Raw genomic sequence first — 10,427 nt, 5'->3', positions numbered from 1 at the left:
ATGTGAGGAGAGCTGCAGACCAGGGACGATCCAGAAATGCTCATGAATGTCAGTTTAGAAGCTCTCAAAGTTCTCAAATAAAGCACCTTTTGAGAATGTCAATGTTTGTTGGGAATTATCTTACAAAACTAGGAAGTATTTTTGGTTTATATATTAAAAGTTATGGTTTTTTGTTGATTTTAGTAAAAAAATAATCAGAACTTTTAGAAAACGCCCCGCGAAATCAGGCATTTTAGCCGCAACAATCACAAAAAATGCCCATGAAATCCTGGAGGGACTGAAGAACTCACATTCAGTGTAATTAAAGCACAACTATTAGCACTTAGAGCACGTGTTTGGAACGACCCTCACCGAATTTCAGCTCAATATCTACAAAACTGACTAAATTATAGCCGAATCTTTAATGTCCAGTTAGGAACCACTGATCAAATTTGCAGGAGATGTAAAAAAGCTGCAACCGATCCACTTTCGGAACTGCATTCAAGATGGCCGCCACAGCTAATCGAACTCGGATCGCACAAAAAGGTCGGTTTTACAGACTCTGAGCCAAAAACGAACTCTAAAACGTTAGCCTCATCCGTCGGAGTCACCCTTTGTTTGTCTGTTAGCGAAATATCCCACTTGGTGGATTTTAACGAAGCTACAGCTGCTGTCGACCCAATTCAAGATGGCCGCCACAGCCAATCCACATGAGGGAACACAAAAATGGTTGTAACTCGGTCGATTTTACAGATGTTGAGCTAAAAGTTGACGTCCTCTCCAACATTTTCAACATGAGACGAACTCGGTTTAAACTTCTGTCAGGAAGGGCAGCGGGCGATATGCATTTCTCTCAGGAACGAGCGGCCATTTTTTTCCTTCGCAGGAATAGTTCTTACCTTCGCCAACGAGGTTATGTTTTCAGTAGCGGCTGTCTGTCGGTCTACAAGGTCACTCAAAAGGTCACGAATAGATTTAATGACGTTTTCAGGGAACAAAGGGTTAAATGTTGGTGGCGATCCGGTCAAAGGTCAAGAGGTCAGAGGTCATCCTGTGCTCCAACGGTGCGATGTAGGAAGGTCGAACTGCGCAGCCGGATGCCTCGTGGGTCAAGGGCGATGCCTATTGATTTCAGGGTCATGGGTCAAAGGTCACAGGCGACCCCAGAGAATTCCTCGTTAAAAACTCGTGTAATAAATTACAAACTGGCGTTCAGATGAGACGGAGTGTTTAAAGATGGCAGCGACCCTTGTAGCCACTTAAACTGTTCAAAGGTTCATCTACAGCAGGTAAGATATTACCTGTTAGCAGCCGAACTCAACAGCAGAGCGCTCTGTGAGCGGTTTTATTTTTATTTTCTTCACGGATTAAAGCGAGGAGTTGGAACTCTCTGACGATGACTCGGTCTGCGATCTCGCGACCCGCCGGACGCCGCGGCGGGACACGTCCTGACCGAACCGTCGGCTCCTCTGACCCCCGCGCTGCCGCGGTAACGACACGTCAGCACGTTGGGAATCTGATCCTCCGAGCCGGAAGCCAGAACGCTGCAGGACTTTCACACGTTCCGCTCCGAGACGTTCCAGGAGGAGGGGTTCCCTCCAGATGTTCCCCGCATCACGCCGAAGTTTTTATCCCGACGCGCTCAAGAGCCGTCACTGCTTCGGCTTTGAGAAAAGTTACAGACGGGAACATTTAACTGTTAAAACGAGACGGAAAACCTTCAGAGAGGAGCTAAAATGACCGAAATTAAAATTTCTGCAAAACTTCAGCCTGATTATTAAAAGCTAAAACTCAGCTGATGTCTGCTGAGGAAGCTGAAACTGAGATGTTACAGCTAGAAGAAGCAGAACACTAGCTTAAAGCTAAAAAAGCAGAACACGAGCTAAAAGAAGCAGAACATTAGCTTAAAGCTAAGAGAAGCAGAACATTAGCTTAAAGAAGCAGAACACGAGCTTAAAGCTAAGAGAAGCAGAACATTAGCTAAAATAAGCAGAACATTAGCTTAAAGCTAAAAAAAGCAGGACACGAGCTTAAAGCTAAAAGAAGCAGAACATTAGCTTAAAGCTAAAAGAAGCAGAACACTAGCAACACAAGCTAAAAGAAGCAGAACATTAGCTAAAAGATAATTGAAGCAAAACGTTGGCTAAAAGCTAAAAAAAGCAGGACATTAGGTAAAAGCTAAAAGAAGCAAAACACTAGTTTAAAGCTAAACGAAGCAGAACATTGGCTAAAAGCTAAAAGAAGCAGAACAGTAGCTAAAAGTTACAGAAAACAAAAGCAGCCGATGAAGCAGATTTGAAAAAGAACGACGGTTTTGAAGGAGCTGAAGAAATCTTCTCGTGTTTTTGGAGAAACTGTCGATAAACAAAGCTTCGTATTTTTAAAAAGTATAAAAATTACAAAAAGCCGAAGCCGAAGCTTCCGTCTCCTGAACGAGCCGAACAATCTGATGAGCGAACGACTAAAAGCAGCAGAAAGAAAGAACGGAGCGTGAGCGCAGCTTCAGATGCTTTCATCCCACAAACTAACAGCTAAAGAGTCGGCTGATTGAAACGTTGATTCATTCCGCCCCACGGCGGGTTGCCAGTTAATTAAACTCCAACACACGACGACGAGTGATTTAACAGCCGCTCCCCTTCGGCTCACAAACACAAGCTTCAGCATGAGGTTAAAGAACCGTGTTTAAGGACCGGTTCTCAGTGGACAAGTGGGACACGAGACAGTGTCCCAGCCGAAACGTTCCTCTGGAATACACCGGAATAAACAGGTTTTCCCTCCCTGACCTCGTTCGGTGAGTGGAACGAGGTCCGCACAACTTCTGGGTTCGAATGGAGACGAGTTTTAACCAAACGTAAAATAATCACCGGATGCAGCTGAAGCTGCGGCAAACTGACTTGGAACAAAAAAACATCTGGAGGAGAATTCTGAGCAGCTCGGTGAGAGGACCGAGGATGAATCTGTCAGAAGTAAAGACGGGCAGAGGTTCAGCAGCCTGAGGAACAATTTCAGAATAAAGTTCCTCAACAGAAGATCAGGACGACTTTGAATCTCTATCATCTGCAGCTCCTGATGTCCAAAGATCTGAGTAATCTTCAGAAACCTCTGAGGTCAAAGGTCAAGGCTGGTTCTGGTTCTGCTCAGGAACACTGTCTGTAAACACAGCTCACCGTGCCGTCCACAAACGCTGCTTAAAGCTCTATCAGGCAAAGAAGCAGCCAGATGTGAACAGATGTGTCTCCTCTGGACCTGTTCTGAGGTCAAAGCCTGCCTCTCTGATGGTATGGGGGTGCATTAGTGCCTCCTGGAAAGGATCTCCAGGTTTTAGAGCAACATCTGCTCCCATCCAGGACTGTCGAACAGACAGAATGGGACAACCTCAGGTCCAGATGTTTACAGACTGACGGAGCTGCTGCACAGAGGGAAACATCTGGAGCTTCCAGCCTCAGAGATGTCTCCAGATTCTCTCCGTCTTTTCAAAGTGTTGCCAAAGACTGAACCTCTGCCCGTTTTTTTTTTATCTCTGCTCCTCTCACCAAGCTGCTGACAGGTAACCAAATTCTCCTCCAGCTGGTTCTGGACTTTTGGACCAACTTTTTGGAGTCTACCTCACTCCTAAAAGCTTCAGCTTTGACTGGTTTGTTAGATCTGGAGGTGGCCTCTCAGGGGCCGCTTGGACTTACTTCTGCCGCTCTCCTTCATGAAGCGGAGCAGCTCCTTGTAGTCCGTCTCGACCCCGAAGGGCCGCGCCTCCACCGTGACGTTCAGCACCAGCTTCAGGTTCATGTAGATCCCCTCAGCCAGGAAGTAGTGCGGCCGGTCGTCCTGCCGCAGGTCGTAGAACAGCACCACGGCCCGGGACGTCCAGTTGAAGTGCGTGTGCAGCGCGTTGGCGAAGTCCCCCATCTTGGTGGTGGTGGGCCCGCTGCGCACGATGGTCCGGTACTCCAGGCGCTCGTCGAAGCCGTACGCGGGGCCTCCGGCGGTGATCAGCGGCAGCTTCCAGTGGGACGCGAACCGGGCCACGGAGGCCAGCGGGTACACGCAGCCCGGCCCGAAGAAGACGTCCGGCCGCACGTAGAGCTTGGCGTCCACGGCCAGCACCTGCGCCCGGCTCTCCGCGCAGATGCCCGCCGCCGGGTCCTCCGTGCTGTAGTTGAGGATCCTGACGGTGCGACCCAGCAGCAGCTTGTGTTTGCCGTGCAGGTCCTCGCGCGCCATGAGGATGGCCGGCAGCACGCGCGGCAGAGCCCACGCGTACTTGTGGTGGTTGTCCGGGAGCATCACGGCCGCCGTGATGTCGGAGCGGCAGCCGCGCAGGAGGCAGCAGGACAGCGCGGCGAGCAGGCAGCAGCCCAGCGCGCCGCCGCGTCCCATGTCCGGGTCCGGGCGGAGAGAGTGTGCTTCAGAACCCCCCCAGGGACTTTAAAGGCGTCATCCAGTCCGGGTGGGCAGTGCGTCCCCGCTGCGTAAAATCCACCTTCAGCGACGTGGCGCGCGGTGCTCACACACCGACACACACTCCGGGAGTGAGAACATCCATCCAGATGACTGCAACTTAACACAGCTCGGCCCCCACACGTCACACACTGTAAAAAATAATAAAAACAACACACACTCCCCCCTCCAGCAGAACCCAAACCAGCAGCTGTTAAAACTTCTCCAGGCGAGATTTCAGGTTTCTTTCTGTTCTGATCCGAATGAGCCAAAAACTCCGACTTAAATCTGCTCCATTTAAAAGAAAACACCAGTTTTGATCAAACTTTCATGTTCTTCCTTCAAGTTGTTCATGTATAATTAAAAAAAAATCAAATGTTAAAGTCAAAAAACGCCAAACTGCGTGATAAATCTTTTTTTTTTTTTTTGCAGTGCGCTTTTTAAAAACCTCAAAATAAAAAGAGACAGATATAAGTCGCCCCCTGCTGTCCATTTCCTGCTCTGCACTTTGGGTTTAAAACCACTTGAATAAAATAAAAATAATCTTTTATTTGTCTCAGTGGGCTGGCAAATAAAGGAAAAACTTAAAAACTTATACAAAATATAATCTCTGCAGATCAGAAACTGTTAAATAAATTAATCTCAGATCATTTCTGGTGGCCAAAAACTTCAATTTCATATAAATTTAATTGGGTTTTGCCTGCCTTGTAATCTCTGTTAGCAAAATATCTCTTTACCCTTTGGATGGATTCGATTGAAGCTCTCAGAAACAACCTGATTAAAAATGGCCACCACGGCTAATCGGCTTTAAGGAGCAGGAAAATGTCTCAGAGACGCTGATTTAAAACGTAAGGTGGTCGAATCTGTCTCGTTTTAAAATTAAAATTAAATTTAAAGCTTATCTCTGTTAGTTTTTCTGCTTCTTATTTATATAAAACCGTCTATATTTACATTAAATAAAGATTTATGTAATTTTATAATAACTTCTCTTCTTTCTACGTTTAAAATCTTGTTTTTAATTGCTGCTGAAAGACAAGATTATTATAATTTCTTTTCGTTTTCTCGTCCATGTTTTGGTTTTATCTTCTAAACTTAAATTTGAAAACATAAAGCAGATAAGGAAGCTCGCCTGATCAATAAATTATAACTTTAAACAAATAAAAATACAAATATAGGCTGCTTTTTCACAACCTGCCCTGTAGTTTAAATCAAAAGTCATTATTGTGTTTAAATGTATTTATTGTTAGTAAAAAAAAAAAAGGCAGATCATGTCATTAACAGTGAAAACCTTTGCAGCATTTCAAAATAAAAGTTCAGACAAAAAAAAATGACAATAAGTGTGTTTAAACTGCTTTAAATGGTGAAAGTTGAAGAATTTATTTTGTTCTTTTTCTTTTCTGGTAAAAAACGAACAAACTGACAGAATCAGCCCCGTCTGCAGCAGGTAAGATGTTATTTGTTCATAATATCGCTTTAAACGCAACAGAAGTGACAAAAACTGAACAAAACTTTCAGATTAAATTCGTTAAACACGCTCATTATAGAAATAAAATAAACTTTATTTCTTCTCTTCGGTGTTTGTTTAAAACCACAGCTCATATTTAACGCAGCAGCGACTTTTATTTTCGGCTAAAAAAGGCGACTATCTTTTTGCACATTCATCACATCAGAGCTGAACCTCCTCGTCCCTCATTCCTTCAGCCAGGTGAGCAGCTCAGGTGTGTAGTAGGTGATGATGATGTCAGCGCCTGGTTGGCGAATCAGGAAGAAGAATCAGATTAAATCCAGAAGCGGCGTGTGACCGAGTCAGATGTTTTATAAAACTTACAGAAAACTTTTGTGATTTTTAAAAACAAGAACCGAGTCTGACTTTACTGTGGATCGAGATCGAGCGCAGCCGGGACAGAAAGGACATGTTTGACTCGTCCGTCCCCCGTCGGATGGAAGGAAGGACGTTCAGGAACCAGTCCCTGTCCACCTGTGTCTCTGTCCACCAGACTCCCTGTCCACCTGTGTCTCTGTCCACCAGTGTCCCTGTCCACCTGTGTCTCTGTCCACCAGCGTCCCTGTCCACCAGTGAAGACAGTTTGACAACAACACGGCCTGAGAGGACTGAACCAACTGTCAGGCACGTTGGTGGCAGCATCATGCTGCGGCGCCAGAGTGGGTGGAGTCATGAACGAGGAGGAGGAGCCTCCAGGTTCTCTAAGTTCTCCCTGAATCCACGGCTTGGACGACGCGTCGGAGCCGGTTTCTGATTGGCCTTCCCGAAGCCCCGCCCTCAACCCGACGGACACGAGCTCCGCCGAGAAGAGGAGCGAACGAATCTGGAGACGAAAAGCCTGCGACGACCACGATCACTTCAAACTCGAGCTCTCACTTCCTGTTTTATTAAACTCACCGAAGGTTTTCCTTCAAACCGACAGAGCGTTCGGCTCACCTGCCCGGCGGAAAGCGGTCATGGCCTCCATCACGGCGGCCCGCAGCTCGAACGCTCCGGCCTTCGCCCCGTGCCACATCATGGCGAACTCCCCGGACACGTTGTAGACCGCCAGCGGGTGGTTGGGGAACTGCAGGGAGAAACAGGAGTGAGCAAAGATCCGTCCTGGCTTCCTGTTTCCCTAAGATCCCGGTAACTTCTCGCCGACCTTGTCCTTGACCTCCCTGATGATGTCCAGGTACGGCAGGCCTGGCTTCACCATCAACATGTCCGCTCCTTCCCTCACGTCTCGCTCCTGAAACGACGACGACGACGATCAGCGGCGACGGCTTCGACAACAAACACCAGACGGCGACACGAGCCAACTCACCACGGCCCGGATGGCGAGTCCTCTGGCGCCGGGAGGCAGCTGGTAGCAGCGCCGGTCTCCGAACGCGGGCTTGGACTGAGCGGCATCTCTGCGCGCAAACGCAACAGGAAGTCAGGGATGATTCGCTCGCCTGACGACGCCCGAGCGCCGGCGTTGACTCACCTGAACGGCCCGTAGTAGCAGGAGGCGAACTTGGCGCTGTAGCTCAGCACTGAAACCTGCAGAAACCAGATTATTCAGTCTGAGGCGTAAAATGAATAAAAAGGCAATTATTTTACTTTCTGATATTCACCTTGTTTCCCAAACCATTCGACAGCAGCGCTCGTTTTATGGCTCCGACTCTTCCGTCCATCATGTCAGACGGAGCGATGATGTTACAACCTGCAGGAAACGTGAGAGAGAAATCAATCCCTCCAGGATTTCGCGGGGCATTTTCCTAAAAGTTGTGATTTTTTTTACTAAAATCAATAAACAACCATAACTTTTAATATCTAAACCAAAAATCCTTCCTAGTTTTGTAAGATAATTCCCAACAAACATTGACATTCTCAAAAGCTGCTTTATTTGAGAACTTTGATAGCTTCTAAACTGACATTCATGAGCATTTCTGGATTGTCCCTGGTCTGCAGCTCTCCTCACATGTTTTGCAGACACAAAGTGTTTGTCGATCCGTTTATGTTCCATGATTACACTGCAGGACGTGCAAAACAGCTGCAGCTGGGGAGGAAACTGGTTTGCTGAAATCTTTGTGGGCAAATGTGAAGCATTAGTGCACATTTTGGCTTCAGTCGCTGCTCCTGCACGCTCCCGGCATTCTGATGTTAACAGGAAGTGACGTCACGTGTCTTCTTCCCGAGTTATTTGGGGTTATTTTGTATTCCACGCTACACAAACCCACAAAGAAGAGACTAAACTGCAGAAACGGTGGAGAATCACTTCAGAAACAATAAATATTGGGTTAAAGTTGCGGCAAAGTTTCGATTTTGCGGGGTTTGCTTGATTTTGCGTTAATAGTTGCGATCGCAACATTGCAGGGTCTGGAGAAATACTGCACAACCGTCAAAAATAAAAAAAACATGCATTTAGCTGATGTTTTTAATGAATATTAAGATGATTTACTTTCTAATTTATGAAAACAAAACAAAGTTTAGAAGTGTTCAGACATTTTTAGTTTATGAAATACAGTGAAAATCGCAAATATTAGTAGAGGTACAAACAAAAAGAAATATTGTTTTTGAAAATGGCAGCTGGTAAAATAAATCTACGAGGATCCCGCGGCGGGTTTGGACCGTTAAAACTCACCGAACAGAACGGGACCGAACGCAGAGCCCTGTGGGACACCAGCTGGTTGAAAAAGATGGATTTATATCTTTTATGGCTTTTATAATTTATAAACATAAAAGATAAGATCTTAGGCAAAGAATAAAATCTACAGAAACAGTAAAATCTAATAATTTATGGCTGTCAGATGGTTTTTAATAAGTGAAAACATAAATCCTTTAAATAATAAACTCATGACGAGGTGTTTTTATTGACAGGTTTTGCTAAAATAATAAACTCATTGGTTTGTAGACATAATAATATTAATATGTTAACAAAGTCAGAAATTAATTTCCTCTGACTGTTAAAGTCTCCAAATTACAGGGATATGTTTTTAACGTCCACTTCTTTGACATCAGAAGCAACAAAAAGGCAGATTTGTGTCATTTTTGTAGTGAATTTTCCTCGGATTCAGTTAAACGTCTGCAGGAGAGACAACGGAGGGCCGGTTTTTGGAATTGCACTGAAGTTTCTCCAGGATCTACGCAGCCGAGTCGCCTCTGTTCGTCACGAAACGAATTTAAAAAAAAAACAAAATTACCAGCTTTAGCGTAAGACAGCGCCACTTCAGCCAAGCGCAGGCAGCTGGCGTCATTGTTCAGAGCCCCGCCTTCGTTCAGGATGCCTAAAAAAATCAAATGAAATTAAACAGGAATGAAAATAAAACCTTCAGGCTGTGTTTTACGGGAAGCAGCAGACAGCGAACCGACCGCAGTGTCCGTGCGACGTGTAGGGACACAGGCAGACGTCGCACGCCACCAGCAACTCCGGGAACGAAGAGCGGACCTTTTTAACGGCCAGGACGGCCGGCGTGGCGTCCGAGTCGGCCCCCGAGCCCCTTTCATCCTGACGGGGGACACATAAAAAACACATAACAGACGAGGTCGCCGCTTCTACGAGTCTCCCTCCAGGTCCTTCAGGGGCTTAAAATCAGTCCGGTTTACATTTATTTGAAAAGACAATTAAAAGAGCAAAACTCTGTCCAGGTTGGAGTTTTAATCTTCATCTTGCAAAAGCTCCCCAGATGTTTAAAATACAAAATAAAAGCATCTTTACAAACCTGAAACTGTGCGAATGAGTTTATTTTACACTGAGGGGCATTTACTGGTTACTTTCTGTCTAAATTGTAAAATAAATTAATGTGTTTTTAAAATTCTAACCTTAAACGGGAAAATAAAAGCAGTAAAATTGGTGTCGATTATCAGATTGATGAAAAAACTGCTGTTTTTTTTGCTTATTTGTACTAAAAGCTGGTCGTATTTTCCTCCTTTTTTCATGTTTTAATCTAACAGTTAGTCTGACCGACCTTTGCTATTTTTGCCGGGACGCCAAAGATGAGAACGCACTTCAAGCCTTTCTCCACGAGTGGCCGTAACATTTCCTCCAGCTTGTTCACCCCGTACCTGCGGACGACAAACGGCTCCGCTCAGATCCAGCTTCAAAAGAGTTAAAAAAACACGAGGAAGAGATAACAAAACGGCGCTTTTATCAAAGACTTTACGGTCGAGGTCAAAGTTGTTAAACTGGGTTCCGGTGCTTTATGAAAAACTAAAGAATAAAGAAACTCAAACCGAGGCGGCAGCGTGATCCGGGTCAGAATCTGGATCAGAACCAGAATTTAATTCCAACATTTCATCCAGATCTTTCCTTCAGTTTTTACCTGATCAGACAAACAAACCAACGGACACAACCGGAAACTAAAGGGTCACATGTAGAAGCAGAGACCAGGGTTACCTGTGACCTTTGACCCCACAAACCTTGAACTCAACACGCTTTGACCCCTGAGGTGTCCAGCTGTGCAGTTTGACGTTCCTACATCACACTGTTGTAGAGTTAGAGCACCGGGGTCAGCTGTGACGTTGACTTTTGACCCCCCCCCCCCCC

General features: G+C 45.7%; 2 protein-coding genes across 3 annotated transcripts in view; both read right to left on the bottom strand.

The window, feature by feature from the left end:
• The window catches only part of LOC108249273 (atrial natriuretic peptide receptor 2), a 59,997-nt gene extending 55,468 nt beyond the window's left edge, over positions 1–4,529 (bottom strand). Inside the window, exon 1 of the mRNA XM_017438553.3 lies at positions 3,660–4,529. Coding sequence (XP_017294042.1) covers positions 3,660–4,353 — 694 coding nt within the window. The 5' untranslated portion in view covers positions 4,354–4,529. The remainder of the gene's footprint in view (positions 1–3,659) is intronic.
• A 1,226-nt stretch (positions 4,530–5,755) lies between these two features.
• The window catches only part of alad (aminolevulinate dehydratase), a 6,376-nt gene continuing 1,704 nt past the window's right edge, over positions 5,756–10,427 (bottom strand). The window contains exons 3-11 of one of the 2 annotated variants that reach the window (XM_037979311.1): positions 9,850–9,946; positions 9,254–9,389; positions 9,085–9,168; positions 7,516–7,604; positions 7,386–7,441; positions 7,224–7,311; positions 7,062–7,148; positions 6,854–6,983; positions 5,756–6,161 (exon numbers count right to left, since the gene is read on the bottom strand). In XM_037979311.1, coding sequence (XP_037835239.1) covers positions 6,103–6,161; positions 6,854–6,983; positions 7,062–7,148; positions 7,224–7,311; positions 7,386–7,441; positions 7,516–7,604; positions 9,085–9,168; positions 9,254–9,389; positions 9,850–9,946 — 826 coding nt within the window. In that variant the 3' untranslated portion in view covers positions 5,756–6,102. The remainder of the gene's footprint in view (positions 6,162–6,853; positions 6,984–7,061; positions 7,149–7,223; positions 7,312–7,385; positions 7,442–7,515; positions 7,605–9,084; positions 9,169–9,253; positions 9,390–9,849; positions 9,947–10,427) is intronic. The other variant, XM_017438546.3, reaches the window with a different exon arrangement.

Source organism: Kryptolebias marmoratus, linkage group LG14, assembly GCF_001649575.2.
Source record: "Kryptolebias marmoratus isolate JLee-2015 linkage group LG14, ASM164957v2, whole genome shotgun sequence".
NCBI lineage: Eukaryota > Metazoa > Chordata > Actinopteri > Cyprinodontiformes > Rivulidae > Kryptolebias > Kryptolebias marmoratus.
Note: the sequence above shows the minus strand (reverse complement) of the source record. Positions and strands in the feature narration are given on the sequence as shown.